This window comes from Notothenia coriiceps, unplaced genomic scaffold (assembly GCF_000735185.1).
Source record: "Notothenia coriiceps isolate Sejong01 unplaced genomic scaffold, NC01 NC01_scaffold00026225, whole genome shotgun sequence".
Lineage (NCBI taxonomy): Eukaryota > Metazoa > Chordata > Actinopteri > Perciformes > Nototheniidae > Notothenia > Notothenia coriiceps.
In genome coordinates, this window is record NW_011358926.1 from 149,248 (window position 1) to 173,925 (window position 24,678).

A 24,678-nucleotide genomic window follows, 5' to 3' on the forward strand; every position below is an offset into this window, starting at 1 on the left:
AATGACTCTTAGAAAATAGCACAAAAAAGTAAATGGCAAGGCTGAGAATCATCCTTCATTGAAATGTCAGAGATAAATGGCTCAAATGTCACATCAATTAAAACGGGGGACAGTTAGTAGTTCATTAAAGAGAGAGCCATATTGCACCGTCGGGTACCGTTGCCAACCCTTACTATCTGGGGCAGACTGGCAGCGGGTCCAGATGGCACGGAAATCCTCACAGATTTCAAAATGGTCTCTGCAGGGGTGGCGTTTTCTCCCCCGCTCCCACCCTCACCGCTGAGATGGGGTGTGGGCTGTGGCCCACACCGGCCTACACTTCCAAACGGAGGCATGCAGAGAGCTGAAGGCATCACAGAAATAACAAATAAAGCTGCAGAGGACAACAGACACTTTTAAACAATACATGACTGATGCCACACACTTGGTCATAATGACTGAAATATATGCTTCAGTTAAATCTATGACTGCTCCAGGCAACAAAAGGCAACTATACCTCTCCTTTAAACTGCCTAAACTCTAATAAAAAGGATTGCTCACTGCACCCATGTGTTGTTCATACTATCATGCTGACTTTATTAGTTGGTAATACATAAGATGTTATTGGTTGTTGGCAGCACATAGGTGTTTTTTATCCACAAACATCATGTCTGGGACCCTGAATACCTGACTGTCACTGGAGACACAGAAATGTCTCAGCTATAAGTGGAAAGATAACAGTGTTTGGAATTAATGCTCAAAATATGCATTATCATATTTTTTGCTGCTGTAAAAATATCAAGCAAATCCAATATCTAAATCACTACCATTACTAGTCTTCAGTTTACTAGGGATCCCCTGAAGGACCCCAAATCCCAACTTGAGACCCATTAGACAAGCCTTCCGTGTCTGTCCCTGGCAGGGGGAGGAACGAGGACTTTATATCGGCCTATCACAGAGCGAGATGTGACTTTTGCCTCCTGTGATTGGCCGGTTCGACCTAGCAGTCTGGAGAAACAGGAAGAGACTTTCTGTCATGTTGGTTCTGCAGAGAGGAGAAGCGGACATCGTTCAAACCCCGTACGGACGAAAAGGCTTCATTGTAAGATACAGGGCTAATTTACAAAGTTAAAGTTACTTAACAAAGCCTGACATACAATGCCGTTTAAATGTATACGCGTGTAGTTTCAAACTACTGAACGTTAGTTCGTGTAGGCATTAAGTCAAGAACCTCTGCTTTTATTTATAACATTTTAAATGCACACTTACTTCAAACGGTATGTTTCTTGTAGTTTGATAATACTTGCTCGCTTAAAGATTTGCGGCGATCTCCGTGTAGATTTCGGCATAAATGTACTCAATATAAAATAACACTACATGGAGATATGCGGGATTTACACAGTCACCACGCGCTTTCTACTCAATTAATCACGCAGGTTTGACCAGGAACTAGTGTAATGAGAAACGAGTCAAATGATTGACGAGCACCGGGATGCTGCCAGTGATTTTTAACAACACAAGCTGCTTATTGTTTGTTGTTCCTCACCGTGAAGAGCTGTGTAAACATCAGAACATTCAAGTAGTCACTTAGACTAGTGTTGTGCACCAAAAACGGCGCAAAACAAACATGATAGCATTATTTTTAATCAGTGTAGACTATTAGCCAAGGCCATTATTGCCAAAGTCCATTATTCTATCTATGAGTCTATTACCAGCTTGCTAAATGGCAGGCAGTGTGTTCAGCGCTTATCCAAAGTGCACTGTACCATTGTTTGGCTCAGAAAATTCTCGCCTTTATTGTCAGTTCAGGCAAACCCCCGATGAATACAGTGAGAGCTGCAAGAGTAGAAACAAGAAAGTTGAAGCAGACGCATTTGTGATCGCATACCATGACAGATGTGGTGTGTGTGTGTGAAGAGGGGGTGCAACTGAAAGTCTAAATGAAATACTGTAAATGCATGACTACTTCTTATCACATAACCTTTGTTAAATGAAAAAAAAATCTATTCTTGAAATTAAAAGTACAAGCTGTATGCAGCACTGGAGTATTTTTCAGATGTATTAGTTGGTTGTCTAAGTCCTGCAACACATTTTTCAAAATGTATTATTAATTGGTATATCAACAATGTATGAAAATAGTTTATCATTATTTAAAATGTCCTAAGGTTCAAGGAGCCACATTTTCAATTGTTAAATGTATTTGTCTGACACAGCTCAAACCCCACACACTTTACTACAAGACAAAGGAAAGCAGACCTTCCTCACATTGGAGAAGTTTGAATTAGGAAATGTTTAGATGTTTTCCTAGAATTAAAAGGAGAATTAAAATAATGAATTACTGGTTGCAATGAATCGGTTATTTGTTTGAGCTCCAGTTGTTTTATTTGATTGCCTGATAATGTAGCTTGCATCTAGTAAGTAACAGAAGTGTAACGCACATTTTCAAAATGCAATTATTTTCAGGTTACAGCCTCACATTTGAGGATTTCTACTTGTCTCCTTTTTAAATGCCCTGCAAACTATACAGTATGAGTTTAAGTTTTGGAGTATTGGTCGGAGCAAATAATACAAAATAGCACTTTGGAAAAAATGTATAAAACATTTTTCACAATTTTTGGAAAATATAAACCATTTTAACTATATCTCAGTAGTACAATCTATTACTCAAATAATCATTTTTTGCAGCACAACACACAACAAACGTGTGACTTGAAATATATGAATGTGAATTACCTGTACTAATAAAAAAAAAGCGAGGGAGTAAGACATATTGTATTTGTACCCTTTAGACACTTTTCACATCAAGGTTCCAGGAAGGAAAGGTTTCCTTGGTTGAAACTCTTGCAATCAATGTGACCTTTATTTATTATAACCCCCATCTCTCAAAAACTCACATATAACATAGTCAATCATCTCTCCTTCCCTCAAAGTAAAAATAAAAAAGGAACTGCTGTCTGGTTATTGCCAGTATCCATCTCAGTCGTCAGAAAAGCTGCACGTTTTTGCTGTTGTTAAGGGCTGGAAACCAGAATCCCATCGGAGTTGCACCCTAAGGAACAAATTTAATGCTAGAAAAACATCCCGACCATCAACCAAAAATGACGGATTGAAAATAATGTCGAGCTATCTTGGGAATCCCCCACCAGACAAGGGAACAGACTGCATTGTTTTTCTCATTTATGTGATATATAGAACAGAAAGAGGGGAAAAAATGGGCGATTTATTGGTTAGATAGGCGTATTCTTTTCCATGCACAAAAGAAATATTGGATAGTAATGTAGGGATCAAGTCACATCATGACATTGTTTGGAGGCTAGGTGTTCAAATATGTAAGTCATCATCCGTTGGTGGCCCGCTAGGTTTTCAATAGATCATTCAATGCAAATGTATGTGGGAAATTGTGATAGTTGCCACATGAATATGTCAATGAACGCAGTGTAATTTGTGCTTCCTTAGCAGGGCAGCGAGATGAAGAAGCAGAGGGAGAGCCAGTGCACTCAGAAGACCATCTCATTGCTGAGCCCCCTGGGGACGATCCAAGTCAGAGGATGTGAGAATGGTGTGCACACCATCCAGATCCTAATGGATGTCGCACCTGCTGAAAGGTACTGTACAACAGCCGGGCTGGTGACGTGATAAACAAAGGTGTGAAATTTACAGGCGGACAGAATCCACTCGTGTGATGGAGTGCTACCATTCCTCATTGGAAGCAGGGCATTTTTGTAGATCCCACAAGAAATATCCCGGAGAAAGTTGGGCAAATATGAGCAGGCACTAGAAATATGAGGGGCACTAGAATACAGTTGGGCTTGAAATTAGATTTCTGATGGCATGTGGTTGTGATTCTTCCTGCAGTATATTTGAAATTTCAGAAAAATAACTTGTTTATTACCCTCAAGGGAGTTGATTAGAGCGGATGTCTGTAGGGTCAGCACAGGCGATGGGGAGCAGGGACTGTTCCTTCCTGTTTATTTATGTTCCCCTCAAGTTGTATGCAGTAGTTCTGGCTGTAGACCGACACTCAGAAATGTAATATGTGATTGCATTTCATGCCATACCCATTCCTCAAAATTGTTAGGGTCTTGACAGCCTTACTGAAGCGACTGAATCTGATTAAACCCACCGTTAATAAGTACTCATTCCTTATTTTTACAGGTCCGCATCCTACATCTCAGATTAGTTTTGATTAGATTGAAATTAAATATCCATGTACCACAGATTCGCATTTGACAAACTTGAATGGTTTGGGAAATTAAACCATTTTCCAATTCGCCCAGATAGGAAGTTATCCTTTTGAAAATGTATGTTGAAATTGTAATTTATGGAAACCCATTAATGACCTTGTATATTATACCTCAACATGTGTTTCCTTCCCGACTGTCTGCTATTTCCCAAAATTCATCAAGCAGTAAAAACATTCCACTTGTTGTTAATGAGTTGAAGGAAGAAAATTAATAATATGGAATTTTGATTATGGAAGATGTCCTGTAACCATGCGCAAGCACCTTTCTCCATCTCCTTGTGAACAGGGTTTAATTTGTGTGTTCAGGTTCAGTAGGAATATGCAAATGAATGTAATGATTCGCATCACTAGATCATTTCTCAGTTTAATATCATTTGCTATGTCGGTCATAAGTGATGCTCCGATCACATCGCTGTCTGTATGTTCTCAAAGGTGTGAGCGAGAAATCATTAAACAAAATGTTTAGATTTTATCACGACCAGTTGAATGCGATGTTATTGTCATAGGACAGGGGAACTAGAGCCACCTCAGATATATGGAGTAACACAATGTAAACAGGCATTAAGGGAGGCGAGATAAAGTGACAAAATATAGGCTTATCTTTGCAAGCGGCTTTACATGTAGATCTCACAAAAGCCTGCCTGTAGCAGTAATAGTTCAAATCAGCCATTTCCATTGATTTATTTATGACATACTAAACAAGGCTCTTTCCAGCTTTGGATGTGGTGTGGTGCCGGCTTAGGAAGTCAGTGTGATAAATGATCTCTAAGCGCATATTTTGGATAAGGAAAATAGATAACATCTATGCATAACGTAAAGTAAGACCTACAGTAGTATATTTGTGTGCAATTCAAAGCTTTGCTGGCTTATACGACTGTGTTTGCTTTCTATGTTTTTTTTTTAAGCATTCACTATTGCTTGGTGTTGAACAGCCGGTGCAGCAACAATAGCATTCCTGGCATTGATAGATAGTTATTGATAAATGCCATTATAGCTACATAAACGCCCTTGAAGTATTGCTTACACACCATGACCGTCAGCTCTTTCTAATAGAAACGTCTCAAGCCCCTTTTGCTTCCTAACTGATCTTAGGAACATTTCCTAAAATCAACCTCCTCTGCCAGTCTAACGACAGCCCTGAAGGCACCATCAGATGAACAAATTCATTACATCTCAACAACCCCTGTTGGGGCCCTACGCACCAGCCTCCCTGTTAACCAGCTTTTTCCCCCCTTTAGTTTTTAGCATGGCCTCGGCGTTCACAGAAAAATGATACGCATTTTGTTTACAGGAGATTACTATTATCTGAAATATGATGCTTCTCGCCTCTTTCACACAGAGCACAGACACATAATACAGAGGAAATCATAGAGTACTTTTTTATTAGGGTGAAAAATGAAAAAAGGGCTGGACTCCTGCCCCGAGACATTTTGTGAGCATATTATTTTACAATGCTTTGATCAATTTGTCTGTCAAGCTGGCTGAGATGTGGGGGAGCAGGAAAAAAGCAATTTAGCTTGTGAGGTCCTCAATAGAAATGTACTACAGGAGCCTGTGTATGACATGTTGCATTAGAACCTGAGTAGCCTTTATTGCCTGATAATGTCGCGAGGCAATGCTGATATCAATCACCCTTTAACAGCCACTATGATGTGTTTTTATGAAAAGAAAGGGAAAAAAAATGCATGAAGCATTTCTTTGAAAATAATTGATTTAATTCAGCGCTGAGGGATTTCTACTTTTAACAACATAAAAATATTGTGTTGTTAAAAACAGGCACAAAATGTGCTAGAAGCTAAAAAATGTTAAGAACAAGCTCTTTGCATATGCTCCTATTGAAAATTGTAATTAATTTTACACGGATAAACATTCTCTTTCTCAGTCTCATTTGCATATAGATATAAACAATATATTTGTGCATCTGAATTCCCAGCACACTTGAGTCACATGGTCTGCCTAAAATCCTAAGTGGCTAAATCCAAAAATTATCATTATATTTCCCAGGCCATAAATCCGCCTTTTTTTCTCTGACACAAAGCCTTATAAATCCGTGTCTAATTTCTCAAATTGCACATTGTTTTTAGTTAATGATTTTCATCTGTTTGTTGTTGCTGTGATAGTGGGGAAATGTACCATATGCTCCGGCAAAAGACAAATGATTAGCAAATGAAATTCTGGACAGCTGTCTGACTGAAAGCGTTTGGTTGATAGCATTCTGCTACCATAATTAGCTTAAGCTTTGGGTTAATTAACTTTCTACCTGGATATGCATAATAATAGCATTCTGGAGAAAGCCAAGGCGCTTCCACTATATCAGCAGCAAAGGCTGGCTTTTATTTTGTATTTCAGCTGCATATTTCAATTTCAAGAGGCGATTTAGCTCGGGAGCATCGTCGAATATTGTAGATTTTACTCCCCAAGCCAGATAATTCTGAAACAATAGGGGTGTATTATGTGGCAGAAATGCCATTTCTGAATGTAATTAAAGCGGATGAAAGCAATCACCAATTTTTAAACGCTTTTGTCTAGCATGAGGCCTACTTGTAAAAAAATACCCATCAAGAGGAGAAAAGAGGCAAGAGAACCCCCAAGTCCTTATATAAGAGGCCTTTGAGACTGAAGTGAAGTACAACAGTAATTAGTCTTTTGTATGAATTTTGCTGGCCATGCTCATGATTAGTTAAGCATATGAGAGGACTGCAGGACTGCATTGGTCTTAAGGAGGAGGGTGTTAAAGTCTATTTATCACCAGTTATCCTCACAGCTTTCCATTATCACTGACAACACTGGATGGGGCCTGAGAACAGCCTAATTGTTCTGAGGTGGAGTGTTTTTGTGTCAAACCCGTCACCCCATTCACATTGGCATTCATAAGCAGCCAGACATTTTCCATCTATCCAGCCCTAATACCCAAGCTGTCACAACAGCTTTTACACACTACCAACGCTGGTGTGAAATATCTGAGGTGATGCATTTATCGTTTTTCTCACACTCGTGTAGTGTTGTGAATCAATGTCCTGGTTCACACTGAATAGCGGCATGGTAAATGTGTTCCCTGTTTGGGGCCTGTTTACATGATGTGCTCACACACCGGGAACCATATCAACAACTTATTTTTTTTCCACTAGCATTCCCCTCGCTTCCTCTCCGTCTCTCTTTTTCTCTCTCTTTTATATTTAGTCTGACACATAATTGTTATCAATTTAAATTGTTATTTTGCTAGATATGTTGACACAACTGTGTGCTTAATAAACTGCTTACATTGGTAACTAAAATGCTTTGTCATATAAACAAGCATCTGCTGAGATATTGAATGAAATCATCAATAAAGCAGGGGGGGAGTTTTTGACGTGGTCCCTTTAGAAATGGTATGAATAATTCATTGTGTAATGATATTCAGAAGATTTTTGTTCTATTTTTTACTGCGGCCTTAGAATATTGTTTTGCATGTTATGAAGTGTAGTACTCAGCTGCGTATTCATTAAGGTGATGCTCCCAGTGGCCCTTGGACCCATCTGTGCTCTACGTTTATGCCTCCGTCTCTCGGGACCATCCCAATCAGGCTGCATGTGCCATTTCCTGTGTAAACCAACACCTGTGTAACACACTACCTGTAAACCGCCCAACGCAGACGAGACAATAACATTCAGTCAGATAAAAATGTGCAAATTTTGTGTTTTTAAAACAGAACCTCCAGGAGGACGTAAGCCGAGCAAGAGTTACCCTTCACTGCAGGGACGCAGCTAAAAGCAGCTCCTTGCTGTTTTTTTTTTTTTCCTTTTTTTCCCTGCTGTCGATAGGGAAGTTTTTCCCGGCGCGAGGGTTGTGCTGGTTTGTTTTAGAACTTGATTGGATTCTATATCTGCAACATGCAGAAGTGTACAGTGTGTGACATACTGAGGCAATATGCAGAGAGATGATTCCGCTCTGACATCTTGGAGAGGAGTACGAGTCAATTATGCCCAAGTGTTGTTCTTGCTTATCTTCCTGCGGCACCAAACAAGGATTTAGTCAAGGATTTAGGGGTGAGGGGGCGGTGGTGGGGATCATGGTAAGCGGTTCACAACAAAACACTCAAAACTCTTGGGAGCGGGCACTGATTTAAAAATAAATTACAGAAGACGAAGCGCTAACACTCAAGGGCCCTCAGCAGTGCTGGCGTACACAGGTGAAGATTAGCCTCCTCGCTAATCAGAGGAACAAGGCAGTAATTTGCTCTGAACACAGACAGTAATTAGGACTTGGTGACACTGGATTCCCATAATGCCTTTGTGCTTGAGGTGGTCAAATTTTGACAGAGGCTATCCATGCAGGGTCACTGTCCCTCCAGTCTCTCGGCCCTCTTCAGTGGAGGCTCTAAAAGGTCCCTGCAGTTACAGGGGATCCCTAATGTACTTTATGCCTCCCTCACTGGCTCCTTACCATTCGGGTAATTGGAATCTCTTGCTATGGCACTTGAGAATAGAGGCTAAAAACACTATTTGAAACTGCTCAGTAGTCTGTTGTAGATAAACATTGCTGCGTCGGGGTGTGGATACACTACGTAATGGAGTAAGAGTTAGGGCTCTGGTAATACATGCCTTCACTGACTCCTGTGGCTAGCCAGTTGGGAGAAGACCTAATTGTTGTGTGCTTTGTTGCCTACTCTGCAGTATTTTACCACCACCTTTACGTATTGGATTGAGTGTAGCGGCCTCTTTGGCGAACATTCGCTAATAAGAGTTGTTGGATATCTGGAGAGCAGTTTATCCGGCCGAGTTGTTTGTATTTTGAAACAGCGGAGCACAAAACATGCGCCCCAAAACAGAAATAGGAAGCATTCCTTACAGCTTACCACTCGGAAAAGCTCTCCACTTTAGTGCTGCAGTGGCTAGATAGGCATCTGAATGATCTTTAAATGGTTGAACGCGCTGCATTGAGCTAGTGGCTTACAATTGTATCACAGCCTTTGGCTCAGAGACCATCAGGATCTTGACATTCATAGAGACATGCTGTATTTTCTTCCCTTTTTAGACAGTCATTTTAGGCTTTTTTCATGCTCTCTTGAGTCTTTGACGTCTCTGAGTTAAGTATCTGCGGCTATAAGGCTGAGGAAAATATTGGACTGCTCTTGGCCTTTTCTATTTCATCCTCTGACCCGCCATGTTACCCATGATCGGTGAAGGAGAACTCTGGCAGGCTGTGTCAAAAGTGACAGCCGATCGAGTCAGGATGAGCGCCATCACGCTTCACAGGATGGAGGCATGAGTTCTGAGTTTTTCCCCTTTTTGTGCAATATACCATTACACCCTTCGCCAGATTCCTTTCAATTAGATCCTGTGGTTAACCTGTTCCATTCTCGCGTGTGCAGCTGATAGAAAAAGTCTTACTGAAGTCTTAGTGCAACTAAAGATACAGAATATGCCAAAGGAAATTGACAAATCTAATTCCGGCTATTCTTTTTCTTTTTTTGTTCCTTTGTCTCTTTTGATTGTTTCCTCCAGGATGAATGAAATAACCTCTAACATTATATAAATGCTCAATTCATTCTTTATATTAGAGTCGGAAAATAGGTAGAACTCCAAATGAGTCCCACTTTACGCTGCAATGATTTATGGTAATTGGAAATTGATTGTGACAGGAGCACAATATTAGAAATTTTCTCAAATCACAACCTTCTATCAAGGGAAATATTCTTTTTAGTGCAGCAGATCCTGGCTAGTTTGGAATTAGTTTCCTATTTCCTTACCTGTGATGAAATAGTAAACGCCTCAAGGACACTGACAAAATATATGAATTTCACTAGTCGAAAGGTAATAAATAACAATTTAGCTTAAACCAAATTTATACAGAATTTATTTATGAAACACAGTTACCGGTATATAAATAGTATTTTTGACCACTACTAATTATAATTCTGTTATTTTTTCCAAACAAGTGATGGCAGTTGCTTATAAATGGGCCAATAAATATAAATATTGCTCCTACTTTGAGAGTTTATTTGTGATAAACCCAACATTTATCACACATCTCTAATCTAACATTTGAAGGGCAGAGTTTCTAATATGCCAGACTGGACACTCTAAACATGATATGATGCTGCTTGATTTGTAATTCACTGAAGCGACTGGAAATGTTGCCAGTGCAGGAGCTACATCTCCACTGCCCACATGCTCTTTAAAAACAATCCCCCATTGCACCTCGAGGTGACAGACTTCAGCTCGACTGATGTTCTTCTACTTTTATTTATTTATTTTGGTGTTGTTTACCGGCCATAACATGTACTGCATTGCATTAACTTTTACTACTGTCAATGTTGTTTCACTCGAAACACCTTTGAAGCCGGCACATCCATAACGGAGGGGCTGAGGGGAGAGGGAAAAATTAGCCACGGTGACAAGTCTGAAGTGTGAGCTGGAGGTCAAAGGTGCCAAGCCTTAAGCAAAGGTGCTCTAGCCTTTGTCCGGTAGATTGTAAGGGCCTGCGGGTCCAACAGGAACATTTCCACACACAATATCCCCGAGCTGTCAGTGTGCAGCGGCTGGAACATCCTCTCAGAGAGAAAGAGGGGCTGCGGAGGGTAGAGGAGTGCGGTGGAGGGGGAGGAGGCGAAGGGGGGGGGGGGGGGAACAGTGGGCCTGAAGATCCTTGCACTAGAGAAAAGAGTGGAGGGGGGGTATGGTGGGTGTGTTGGGGGGTGTAGGTGTGCGGAGCCAAAAGAGGCTGAGTGGGGGATAGAGAAATAGAGAGGGGGAAATGAGGAGGGTGAGCGGGGGGAGGGGGGGGGGGGAAATAGCAAGGAGAGACAATGACAAGTAGGGGCTGGCTGGGCACTCACCCATGCCGACAGAGATTGCCATGAGCCATGGCCATTGTTTGAGAGGGTCTCAGCCCAGGACCCGCTGGTGGGTTTCCGAGTTTTCACCACTCAACTATAAACTGCTGTGTGGTTTATTTAGGAATTAGAGTATTTACACCTTTTACTGTATTTACACCCACTGTTAAACGGCACCCGGGAGACTTTCATCACACAGCCACAAAGTAGCAGAGAGAGCGGCTCCCTGAAAACTGACCTGCTCAGTCATAACACTCCAGTAAACCTCAGCTTCACATGTCCAATATAAAACGATGCTCAAACTGTGACCTGCAGAAGTGTAAAAACACTTTAGGGCCGTGTTGCTACGGCGGGCAAGAGAGAGACGGTCTGTGTGTTTAACAAAGTAAATGTCTATTATTAATACCATACAGGATAAGCCAATTTTGAAAAAGGGGCACTTAAATGGTGATATTATTTATTTATAAGTCCTGTACACCAGTTAATGGAATTGGCGGACTGCTTTAGATCCACAACACAGCTTGAGGTCCACTTTGCAGTAATGCACATGCTAAGAGAAGACCTTCCCAGTAGGGTCTTTAAGTGTCAAATATGGGTCAGTCTGCTTGCATTGACCTGGGGGGTGGTCAGCAGCGGAGAGAAATTCAGCTGTTAAGTGATGCCAACTCAACCATCGGCAAATTCCTCCAAGCAGCTATTCATGCTAAGATGCGCGTCCAAGTGTAGTGCTTTGCTGGCCAGCGCCACTCTGGCCAACAAATCTATTTATTCTTGTCATGAACTATAAACTAGACCCAAGCAGAGTCAAAACTGTTGTTAACACTGCTCTTAACTTTGTTCCGTAGCAGCTGCAAGACTTTTGAAAACTCCCTTTCTTTCCACAAACTGGTTCTGCTTCCTTAAAGTTGTTTGAAATAAACTGTTAGCGCCGTTCCTCATGACCCGACAATGTTTCCTTTCATACTCTATCATGCTGCACTTCATATAAATACACTGTTGATCTTCTGGAACAAATGCCTGGATTACTGTCTTTACAGATTCTCAGGCTTCTTTCCCTCTTTCACAGCTCTGATATTTGTCAAAGCCCAAAAGCTGAAATGTGGAAGTTAAGATTTTAAACACGTCTTGATTAACAACTTTAGTTTCCCTCTGCAAATGATGCCATCTTGCATCTGTTTCAACCGTGGCGTGTTATTGCACACTTGTGACATATTTTAGCACTGTTCAAGCAAGAATTTGGTTATTATGATTGCTCCTCTGATCCCCACCTCAACTCCCCATCCTGCCTTATACCCCTCACAGGAGCGGCGCGGCCCCCCTGAGCTGTGTGGTCAACGACAGCCCGGCAGAAACGAGCCCCGAGTTGCAGCGCGGCGTTGAATGGCTTCAGGCGTACTTCAGTGAGCCGCAGACCACTGGGAGTCTCCCCCTCCCCGCCTTTCACCACCCCGCCCTGCAAGGAGGTCTGTCATGGATAAATATTTGCAGAGCCATGACTGGGATCAGGCTTTCACTCTTAATTGTCAGTTACATCACTTACACTCACTGGCTCACTGTGTTATAATGAAGTATTTTATGGCTGAGAGTGCGAGAGCAGAGGAAAAGCTCGCGAGTGGGTGAGTGAAAGGAGAGAGAACAGAACACAGAGCTGTAACTTGGTTCAGTAATCTGTGGCAGCTCTTACCACGCGTGTTAGTCTTGGCAAGCTTTTCCATGATTCTTGGCACATTCTTTGAAACTGATCGAATTCCACTCTTGACATTTTCAGACAGGAAGCTTTTTTTTTTTCTTCAATGACAACATGTGAATAGTGGTAAAAGTTTGAATGAGCTTATTGTTGGCTTGACCAGTCACCTAGGGCGAGTAAAATGAGCCCACCCCAAAAAAATGAACAATTAGTGTCCATTTCAACCGGGGGTGCTGACCGCGGAGTGAATGATCGAGGGCGCTCAGGAAAAAAATGAGGAATTAATTATCCCTGGCGCTTTTGTTTCCAGGAAACAAACAGTACTCGCAGGCTGACAACTCACTTTTCAAATCATAAACTTATCGTTGCTCGTGCCATTTTCAAAACAATTACCGGCGATTTCTTTGTCACACTGAGATGCTCATTGCATTTAAACCTAAAAATTTGCAGAAGTGCTCATTTAGACCCAGAAGCACACCTACACAGGGAAAAAAAAACCTTTAATATATGCATTTAACAATTGTGCCTCTCTTCCCCTGCAATCAGGTCTTAGTTGCTCTCTAATTTCATGCAGATCTGCAGTGCTTGAGTGATGGCATTTTCAATGAGCAGGTACTCCATCGAGACCCTGTATACAGCTATGAGTCCCACGCTCCCGCAAAGGCAATGCAGAAATACATCAGGACCAATTACGATATCAACTTTCAGTGTGATTCCCTTCGCCACCAAGTGCTTGTGTACCAGCCCCAGGCTCTTTCAAATCGCATCTCATCTGAAGTCTTTGGGGTTTTAATTAAATTTCAGGATAGATGGAATTCTTCATTAGTACCTGATCTGAATAGGTGATTGTGCTGTGTTCCACCTCTCTCCCTCGCCTGTTGTTTTGGGGCTCAGTAAATACAGGGTTTAGGCTTGGATTGCTCTCAGTAGTCAGAACCATAGGCCATGCCAGTATAACAATGTTAAATGTGAGCATCAGGAGTATTTGTCTTTTGAGGGAGGAAAATAGAAGGTTTCTTTTTTCTTCTTGTTAATTCACAAATATTAAGTATTATTATTTTGCCTCTGTGCTGTACAAATTCATACTCGCTCAAGTCAAGCAGCTGCCGCCTGCCTGGGAAAAAAATACAAGTTTAATCAGGTCATTACAATCTGTGACAACCAACTTTTGTTTGCTCAGTTATCTTGTGGGAGAACCTGAACGCGACAGCGCTCTCGCAGCACTTGTCATGTAATATTGAGTTGTGACCTTCGCTTGAAGTGTTGCCATGTTTATTTACACATTTCTGACAAAACAAGCCACTTTTCATATTAGCTGTCACCATATACCTGAGCAACAGAGGTGACATGAAAGGAGAAGCGAGGAGCACTTCTCTGTGCCGCCTGACTGATTGTCATGTGCAACATCACACACAAGTCAAGTCTGGTCGTCGGAGGTAGAGCAATGGCGAGTGTGTGTGTGTGTGTGTGTGTGTGTGTGTGTGTGTGTGTGTGCGTGTGCGTGTGCGTGCACTCCCATGGCCCCCTCCAAAAAACACAGACACCATCATGAGTTCTCAAAACGATGCATATTCTTATCTCATTAATTATACATCCATATGTAACAGACGAGAGGATCTTAGTCTCGGTAAGCGGCACAGGGAATATGCAGGGAGGGGGCCAGGCAAAGGGGGGGAAGGGCGCTCTTCAAAGCCCAAATGACTGTTCCTGCAGGAGGCTGAACCTCCCCCTGTGCTGTGCACAGGGCGAGATGAGACACTCACCAGGACTCGCCCCTGTGATGTGGAGAGGAATTAGGGAAATGAACGTTTTCAGAATATCGAATAATCAGAGAACCATGGGCACCCCGTCAGCCTTCAAAAGTACGGATCCCTCCAGACTCAAGAGACACTTTGACTGGGAGTCAAAGTCTTCCCTCCCATTAGACACAAAGGATAATGAGGTAGCTGCATTTCTACCATTGTCTTTTTATTGTCACAATCATGTTTGAGGGGACTGTCAGCTGGAAGGCATCTCCCAAAACCTTCATTATCATTATCCGGGCTGATGGATTCAAGTTTATTATAGTATTTCTCCTCCTTCCAAATTGCTCTCATATACAACATTATGAGCAAATCAATCATATTATGTCAATACCTTCATAATCACTAGATCTGTTCGATTTGACTCTAGCTCAATCTGTCCGTGCCTCTGCGGTGGTTCTATCACCTGGCCTCCTGGTAGGTAATGACCTGTGACATAATTATGGGATGCCTGTAAACATGTAAGTGGTTCCTCTCAACTTTTATTTAAACAATTGACATCACTGCACCCCGATCTAAAGAGGGTCCTGACCCCCAGACACAGCGTATTAGGCCCTTTTATGAAGTATGGGGCTAGGGGACTGCTCTCCAAATCATTGCTGGTCACCTCGAGTGACCCGCATGGAGTCTCTGTCACTGACACTGATGAGGGCAAAGTTCTTTAACCTCTATGCCGGCAGATGAGAGCGCCGACACTTGTTTTTTGTCCAGATTTGTCGGAGAAGTAAAACCTTCCAGGTACAAACATCTGCTCAGGATTTACAGAAGGTGTGAACAGCCCTGTAGCTTGTTGCTCAGTCTCCTTGTAGGTAAAAGTGAGCGTGACTTTGGTTGTTTGTCAATAACGTTCGCATCAACAGGGATTTGTCAAAGCTGTAGTCTGGACAAGTTGTCATCTACCCACCGGTGACAAAGAGATACCAATATTAACAACGCACATCATGAGGGCCAAATCCCCGCTTTATGAAGGAGAATAATGCATAAAGGAAATGTCAGGGTTGTATCTTATCTCCTCATAACATTAAGTCTGTCTGCGTAACAGCCCGTCATCTCGTTGACAGCGTGATTATTACCTGAAAAATTATTAAACAGTACCTACGGGCCTTGTTCAAGACAAAGAACTCACATGGGTGCGCATCAATCAAATATATCCCCTTTAGGTTTTACACTTATTCCCCCCAGTTTAGGCAAATTGCCTTGTTCGCGTGGCTTTGTGTAGCGGAGAGTGACTATAAGGTAGCGAGGGAGCCTGGGGAGCAAAGGATGTTCACTCTGTAGAAGAGAGACAGGGGTGTGACATGTTTTCACACAATGCCAATTTAGAGGGATTTCTCATAGATCACTTGTCATGTGCTCTCTTAGACCATATAAATGAGAGAGAATGGGAGATCACTAATTGAATTTTCATGACTGAGTACATGTATGTACTAGAAGCATTTCACCCCCTCTTGATAACGAGACTATTGTTCCCCATCTTGTTCCCTGTGCAAAAAAAAAAAGTGTTGTTCGCTGCATCAATGTCTCAAGGTTTCGGAGATGCTTCAAATACGTTTTCGGTTTTTCTTTTAGAAATCTGAACTATACAAACACGCCTCTCAGTCACTGCCTGCTAATCCAAAGGAAAAAAGATAATGCTACCGCTAAAGTGCTAATGAAATCAAAGCCGTTAATGTGGTCGGTTAAGCTGTGGATGATTTGAAGAATTCCGCCATTTAAGTGAAGATGATATAATGAATCTACTCTGAATAGAAAGCAATTAAAAGGACAAATTGGTCTGATTAACCTCAAAGTCATCCCACTGCCACAAATGGTGTGCAACATTCAAATTATTATTATTAAAAATCTGGAGCAGATTTGCAGTCTTTTTGGCCTCTCTTAATCCTTTTAAATGAAGGAGCGAACTTTTTTAATTTTAGCTGTGACCTTTCAAAGCATAACCTAGATTTTTCTGCCATAGAAATAATTTTCTCACATCAGCTTGTGTAGCATGTTAATGTTAGTTCTAAGGTCAAATTGAGGGACTTCTATGTATTTAGATGTTTAATGAGTATTGTGAGGAGTCCTACAAAGCCCCTTGGAAGAGGGGATGGACCTCTAACATGGGAGGTTGGACATGATGGAAAACTATAATGCGGATTAAAATGTCAAACTTTTGATTATAATTACAAAACACCAGTTTGTTTCAAAGGAGGGAAAATCGACGTTGTAGTGAAGTGTTGTCTTGTTGTCATCAGCCTCTCATGTGGATGTATAATTAAATGAGGAACCCTCTTCCTCTGTTCTCTCTCCCTGCCTGTCCTCTGCTTTGTGGTGAAGACACGTTCACCAGCCGCGTGCTGCAGGTACTTCTGAGGGATGTGAAGTTTGGAGAGACCGTCTCGTACAAACGCCTCGCTGAGATGGCGGGAACCCCCAGAGCCGCCCAGGCGGTGGGAGGGGCCATGAGGAGGAACCCGGTGAGTGTGGCTGACTTTGATTGACAGGCTTCATTCTTACTTACTTTATTCAGTCAGGTAGGGAAAGTTCCCTTTTTTGTTTTTTATGATTTTGAGATTTTAATGACTCTGAATTTTGCATCTAGACTAAAGAAGAAAGTGAGTTATTTCTAACAGTAGTAAATAAGGAATTTGAAGATAGCACTGCAAACACCACAACATCTCATCTCATGTATCTTATAATCATTCAGTTCACTCTTACTTTAAAAAAAAAACATCAATTTGTGGTAAAGTTTAATTTAACTGTAAACACAATCTTTTTTGGTATTAGACCTTGAACCTTGAAAACTGTGATAAACATATTTATTATTTCTTCTCTTGACTTAATGATTAATCGAGAAAATAATCAACAGATTCATCTATAATTAAGATAAGTATCGGTTATTGCTCCAATTAAATTGTCTTAAAAATGTCATTTGGATCATGTGAAAAATCCACAAATGATTTCCAATATATTTAAAGGTTTTACAACAACAGTTTATGGTTTAATGACTTATTAAAGTTTAGAAAAAGGTTAAATAAATGGATGTTATGGTAGATGAATAAATCAGTAAATAAAAATAGAGCATCCAAATATGAAATAGTTATATGTAATCTATTTTTGTGGGTATATTTGTGCTCAAAAACATTAGTTCACAATGAAAAAAAAATTAAAAAAAGTCCATCTGATCTGTTTTAATATCTTAAGGAGGCTCTATTTTCAACTAATTACTTTAAAAAAAAATACCTACACAGGGTATTTTTTAAATACATTTAAAAATACAGGATGTGTGGTTTAATCTGCAGGTGTGCGAAAATGTGCAATGGCGAAACAAACGGCTCCCTTTGAGCGCGACGGAGAACTAAAAGTCTACCTACAGCACCATTTTAAGCCCACACCTTTTGTTCCTGTTCTCTCAAGTCTTTACTGTAGATGTTCGCAGCAAATCTCCGTTTCTTATCGGAAACCTGGCCTGCATCATTTCGCCCATGAATCCACTGTGTACAAAATGGAGGGCTAGAGGGCAAGTGGTGTGTCTTCTTTTGATCAAACCCTTTGATCAAAGCCCGTTTAGCTCTGCCCATGTAGTGCTGTGGGCACCACCGGTGTGCTCTGTGAGGCAGAGAACACTTCTTGTGCAGAAATACAGCCGGTGAGATGCTATCCCTCATATGTGCAGCGAAAAGGCTCGCGTGCAGCCTCATCTCAGTGCTGTGTTTTTACCCTGGCACTGTTATTGTTAGTAAAGCAGGAAGAAAGGCATTTATAATATAAAAAAAGTCGTTCGAAGCACCAATTAAATGCAAGCAAGCCACTGTGTTTTGCACTAGTTTCTTCATATTCTTTTATATATTACATCAGCCAATGGCGTTGCTTTTGCAGGCTGTATAATAGCTCTCGGTCTCGTGTTTTACACACATTTCCTTCCTTTCGTCAGGGAGGCTGGGAGCCTGAGCCCTCAGCTCCTGATACAGATCCAGAGTCAGATTGTCAGTGTCAATTACTTGTCAGTAGCGCTGCTCCACTCAGGCTTCAACTGTGAAAAGCTCAGTGTGCTCGATCGATCCTCGCCTCTCTGTGGCACTTCTTCTTCACCAGGATTTGAGTATTGATAAGCCTGGTGTAGTGCTCTTTTCCCCCCAAGTGAGGAGGCAGATCCGCAGGCCTTGAGGGTACCCTGCGCTCCCTCCAAACCCGGGGAACAGTATTGATCGGAATACTCGAGCAGTATTTCTCTGTCTGCAAGGTTAATCTGGGGCTCGGAAAGTTTTATTGCTGTTGATATGGGAGCGGGTTTAATGATGGATTTGAACTGAAACACACTGCACGTCCAACTTTTATAGAAAAGGCTGGAGGTGCAGCCATCAAGCCGGGATAACTGGAGAAATATAGTCACATAGCAGCCGCAGTTGGGAGGATTTTGTATTTACTATAACGATAAGAAAATGGGGGCAACATTACGAATGTTTTAAAGGGAATAATTGCTGTGATTCATGCCAACCGTTGCCACTCTTCTTGTTCTGAATTCACAATGATCGAAGTGTTTTAGGCTTGCTTGTTTAATCTTTCTCCAGCCATTTAGTTTACAAAGAACTCGGGACCCCCCTGGCAGTCGTCTGCAACAAGAGTAAACGCTCCACCGACTTCCTCTTTTTAATGATCACAGGGTTATCAGATCTTAATGTTGACACCCTCTCGATTGAATATTCATCCTGCTGGTGTTTTTGCCCATTAATTTTTGATTGCTTCTTTGCTTTACACTATTAAAGAGTAAAAAACATTTACACCCAAAGACTGAGCCATCACCCTGAATGTGGATTTGTGCAGGATCAAACCCAGACACTTTGGATGTGGCACTTTGTTTTCATGCAGTGCACCGACAAAAAAAGCAAAATGCAGATTCATATGTTCTGCATGTTGGTTACTTTTAAGTCGAACCGTTTATGCGTCAAATCAGACGTTCTTTCATACATAATACATATCTACTACCAACACCTCCAACTGTTGTGATGCTGTGACAATACATGTCAGCTTCAGGATAAAGAACAGAAAAGCGCAGATCTGTATTTCTGTTTCTTTTCTTTTTCACAAGACATCATAGTTTTGTTGTAAAGGCTCTGATCCTTCATGGAATTTATATATATATATATATGTGTAAGTATAAATCCCCTATACTAAAACACGCTTTTTCCTTCATCCGTCCTGAATTTATACATTTGGAAAATAACTTTTTATTTTAAGAGAAGAAGTTAGAAGTCTCTCCGTTGTCCGCTGGTGTAAAAATGTGTAATTTTGCAGAACATGAACATGTTTATTTCCTCCGAGTTGAATTTTCTGTGTCCGTCTGTCTGTGCCAGGTTCCTCTCCTCATCCCCTGCCACCGAGTCATTTCTAGCAGTGGACAGAGCGGGCCGTACATGAGCGGCAAGGGCGACCATCTCAAACAATGGCTGCTCACCCATGAGAGGCAGGGAAGGGAAGGCTAAAGCATGACAGAGGCCAACTGTCCTTCATTCAGTAAACACACACACACACACACACACACACACACACACACACACACACACACACACAGAAGGCCGGGATTTTTCTTTTTTTAAGAACACAAACAGGGCCATAAAGTTTAGCGTGCTTGGCACAATCCGTGGAACAACTGCTGCTTGTAGATATTCAGTTTATTCTTCTTTCTTTCTTATCTAAGAATAGAGATGCTGCATAGTTAATGGGATACGGAGTGGTGTGCAGAATTAGAACGTACAAAAATAACTTAAACAGAGAACAGTAGGAATTACAAACATATGCTCCCGTGGGTCTCCGTTGCGTTTGCCAGATAGTGCTGGAATGGTTTTTCTAAAGAATTATTATTCCCTTAAAAATATGTCTCTTGCATTGTTGTTGTTGTTGTTTTTTTTTTTTCCTAAGCAGAATTAGTCTTTGTACCTCTCGTTGGTTTTTTAATTTCCTGCCAAGTGAATGCTTTGTTCAACATCCAGTGATAAAGGCTCTGAATTCTACTGCTACAAAGCTTTGTAGTGAAGCATTTGTTTTGTCTTCATTTAGATCTCATTGTTTGCTCTCGCCTTGTCCTCCACCTAGAGCCGAGACGTCTTATGTATTATATACTACACTTATGTTACATTAGACATGTGTAAATAAATACATCTCAAAATGACAAATCCTGCCTTTTCATCATTTTAATTGCATTTAATTTAAAAATCGATTTCATGTAGTGTTCACTCAGTTCAGCTCATACTTAATTATGCTGTATGTCTTTCTCCTCGCTGCAGCTCTGGATGTCAGAGCTCCTCTTTTTATTTCTGAGTAGTGTTTTCCATTAGAGGGCAGTACAGAACGGGAAACAGAAATCAACATTTCAACCTTGAATCCATCCTGCACATTTTATCTGTAACTTAAATGTTTATACGTTATTTTATTTTCATCACAACCCCGTTTAATCCCTTTGGGATAAATGATTCTCTCTTAAAAAGACCATATGGAGAGGCCAGCAGTGGTGGTGTGTGTTTAGCAATAGAAGTTGCTTTAATTGAATGTGTCCTGCGCTTTTATTTATTTCATTTCCTCGCGATGATGTGTTGTAACGTTGACAGTTTAGTCTTTTCTCCCCTAAGTTCTTGAATCTCCTAACAGTCTAGTGCCGCCTCAGAACGACCCTTACTTGCCCATAGTTATTCGTCTTCTGCTACGAACAGGTAGCCTAATAATCCGCCCTCCAAAAATAACCTCGGCTCTAACCTTTACGCAACCAATTCAAGTGGCCCGCTCGCTGAATACATTTGAACTTTGCTGCATTTTTGAATTTCATATCCGATCATCTCCGTGCTCCGGGACTCACTTTCTCTGCCGCTGGAGCAGCATCGCAGCGTAGATGTTGAGGCAGAAGACAGGCAGATGAAGAATGAGGCTCAGTCTGTGGTTTCACAGAGGGCTAATGATGCCTGTGGTGACTACAGGCTACAGTCAGCCCCCTAACGAAGGGAGCTGTGACACAGCCACAAGGGGTCCCATTTAAGCCAGGCGCACTCTGAAGTGCACTGTAAGCACCCTCCTTTTTTTCTCGTGGCTAAGTAAATTCTATGGAAGGCTGTGAATTTAGCAGCCAGAGATACTGATGTCTGTAGAGGTCTGTGGCTTAGGGTGAAAAACAAGTCCAGCGTCAAAGCTTCAAACACGCCGCCAGTAATTGGCTGTGTAATTGCAGAGCTACCCAAGGAATCTCTTAAAAATAATTCACACCTTTTTCTTAATTTTAACATTATTATGATATTTCAATATTTATCAGCCTCAGTAGCAGTGTTATGATTATTATTATTAGTATTATTATGTCTGTATTATTTTGCGGTGATATTTTGTACCTTGTGTTCCACTTCCGAATCATGCTGGCTCGGAGATAAAAAAGGAATTAGATTAAAAGAGGCTGAGACGATCTCATCATCCGCACTGTTAATCTCTGTGAAACCTTTCATTTTGGCCTAATATCTGCCTCCATTTCAGAAAGAGAGAGAGAGAGTACTGGAGTGCACGCGCGCTGCATGCGTGTGAGTGTGTGTGTTTGAGCATGTGGCCATGCATGTTGGTGTGTGCACATGTGTATGTCCATATGTGTGTGGGTGAAGTGGATGATATTGAGTCTGACTTCATAAATCACCCAGACACTGATAAACTCCCCATGCACCCACACACCGCTAATGGGCAACCCTTAAGGAGTGTGAGTGTCTCGTGCGGCGTTTGATTCAACATTTATTAACCCCCTCACACACACACACTCTCCCGCACATACGACACACACTCATTTGAGCCCCAGAAAAAGCGAGGATATGGTTGGTGGCATCCGTAGCTTTAGTGCAGTGTTTTGACCTGGCCGGGCTTTATTAATCACGGCCGATCGTACCGAGCTCATACAGCCGCAGCAACAACAACCTCTGCATTTCCTAACATTAGATCAGTTCTCATAACTTATATCCTGTCTCCAACTCCCCACTTCCCATCTCATATCCTGGCACCCCTCCTCATTATAGAGCAATTTTCTGCCCCCACATCAAAAACAAACACACCCTGTGCTTCCATCTCGTGCTCCTCATACATGTCGGCTTATGAGTCTAATGTTATCACAACCTGCAACCCTTGGCACAAGACGCGAGCTTAGTGGGGACCGTGCAGAAGTGATTTATAAATAGCTGCTTTTAATCTTGCTCAAGAAGTTTGGATGCTTATAACAAATAAAAGTTTTGGAACGTATTAACTCGGTTGCAAGCATTGCACTGCTGCTCAGGAGCCAGAGGAGTATCCGGCGTGCAGATAGGCAGTGTCCGACAGTCAGTCAGACAGATAGACAGGGCACAGATAGCTGGATAGACAGACATTAGAGCGGGGCTTGGCTGCGCTATCAGGTTTCCCCCCCCTCTGTCTGTCTGCCGGGACAGCCCGGCCTCGGAGGCCCTGACACGGCGGCACCACGCAGCCAGCCACGACAGCTGCCACAGCAGCATCTAATACCAACACACTCCACGCTACGCACAACTACAAAGAGAAATATCATTTCAAACATGGCATACTTTGATGCTCTTGTAATGATCTTTGTGTTTTGAGAGATAAAGCTGGAGGATGGAGGTTTCGTATTGGTGCCTTTTCTTGTTTTGTTTCTTTAGAACAAAGGACCCCCCCCCCTCCCTCGACATGAGCAAGTTAAGGACACTGTTGATGAGATAGAGCAGGATTAAATGAGAAAGTGAAAGAAACCCTGAGAGGTCTCAGCGTTCGAGTGTGTGTGTGTTAGTAACCTTGTACCAGTGTGTCATTGTAACCTTATGAACTCCAGTGTTGGTCTGGGGGTCTCTAATTAGGAACGGCTGATGAACGACCCTACATAACGTGAGAGCGGGTATCCCTGCGTGTATCAATCTGTGACTACGCAGCGTGGTTGTCAGCGTGGTAAGGAGAGTGTCTCAGCCTGGAGAAAGTGCAGGTCTAGCCTTGGTCATGTTGACGGAGGGGCGGCACTTCAGAGGCTCCAGGACCCCATGGCACCAGTCTCCCCAGTCCCCCAGACAGACTGGGAGCATCTGGGCTCTGTCAGCGCCTCTGGCCCCCGCAGACTCCGATCTATATGACGGGGGAGAGGATTGGATCAGGGAGACGGAAAATATGAGCCAGATTCCTCAGCCTCGTGCAAAATGCATGCCATGCCAGTTAGCGTGTTACACGTGCATATCTGTGTGTGTGTCGGTGTGTGTGTGTGTGTGGTTGCATTAAGGCCTGATAACAGGTCATAGTGATTAATTTTGCATGATGTGAGATAGGCGTTATTGATTAGCAACTAATGTTGGAGAAAGTCCTCTCTGTAAATCGTCCAATTAGGCATTAATTAAAAGTGTGCTGCTAAAAATATGCAAAGCCCGTTCTGAGCAAAAACATCAAGATTAGACTGACAGATATCATTCCAGAGTTTCCTTATGAAAGCGAGCAGTGATTTGATGAAGTGGATATAGCTTCTAAGCTTCGCCACATGGAAACTGATACACACACACACACAAGACTAATTAATCCATACACTAAATTAGGAATATAAATTGTGGACCCAATTTAACAAGGTCAGTTTTAACTTCTCCCTTTACACTTTATTTAACTGTGTTGGAAAAAAAAAAAAAAGGAGCCCTATCAATGTGCTTCGCTTATTATGATTGACGATTGATGATTAAGTCCTCCAGCTGACACACACCACCAAAGCCGGTGAGTTGGAATTGGATGTGACACATACACAGTTCTGCGTGTTAGGTAATTCGTTGACGAGGGGCCAAATTCATTTATGGAACAGCGGTATTGGCAGGCATGGACACTCTCTGCAAAAACAACGATAATCACAGAGGTTTGGCGCGGCGTGACAAGGACTCTTCAGGGAAAGGCCCTTACACGCTGCTTTGTTGGCCGTTCCTCCCTAAGATGGAGGGAAACATCCGCCACTGTTCTTAAGATGAGAGTCGCTCTGAGAGGTTTCTGTAAGGTGTGGACGGTGTTTAAAGGGACCATTAGCACTTGTTGGGTCTGTTCTGATGGAACTGCTTGTGTGTCATTACAATATCTAAAATGCATAGATTTTTATGAATATAAATGCAGCTTCTATATTTTAGGGGGGAAGCATTAAGTGATTTTTTTTCTTCGT

The 24,678-nt window shown here is 42.0% G+C and overlaps 1 protein-coding gene across 3 annotated transcripts; it reads left to right on the forward strand.

The window, feature by feature from the left end:
- The first annotated feature begins 1,002 nt into the window (after positions 1–1,002).
- mgmt (O-6-methylguanine-DNA methyltransferase) lies at positions 1,003–20,667 on the forward strand. 3 transcript variants are annotated; one of them, XM_010784155.1, is made up of 5 exons: positions 1,003–1,081; positions 3,436–3,584; positions 12,339–12,499; positions 16,842–16,981; positions 19,859–20,667. In XM_010784155.1, the coding sequence occupies exons 1-5, from the start codon at positions 1,016–1,018 to the stop codon at positions 19,985–19,987; spliced, it is 645 nt and encodes a 214-aa protein (XP_010782457.1). In that variant the 5' UTR covers positions 1,003–1,015; the 3' UTR covers positions 19,988–20,667. The 3 variants fall into 3 exon arrangements, with proteins under 3 accessions (XP_010782457.1, XP_010782460.1, XP_010782458.1); XM_010784156.1 differs by having other exon boundaries at positions 1,008–1,081; positions 3,439–3,584; XM_010784158.1 differs by lacking the exon at positions 12,339–12,499 and having other exon boundaries at positions 16,855–16,981.
- Positions 20,668–24,678: the final 4,011 nt, after the last annotated feature.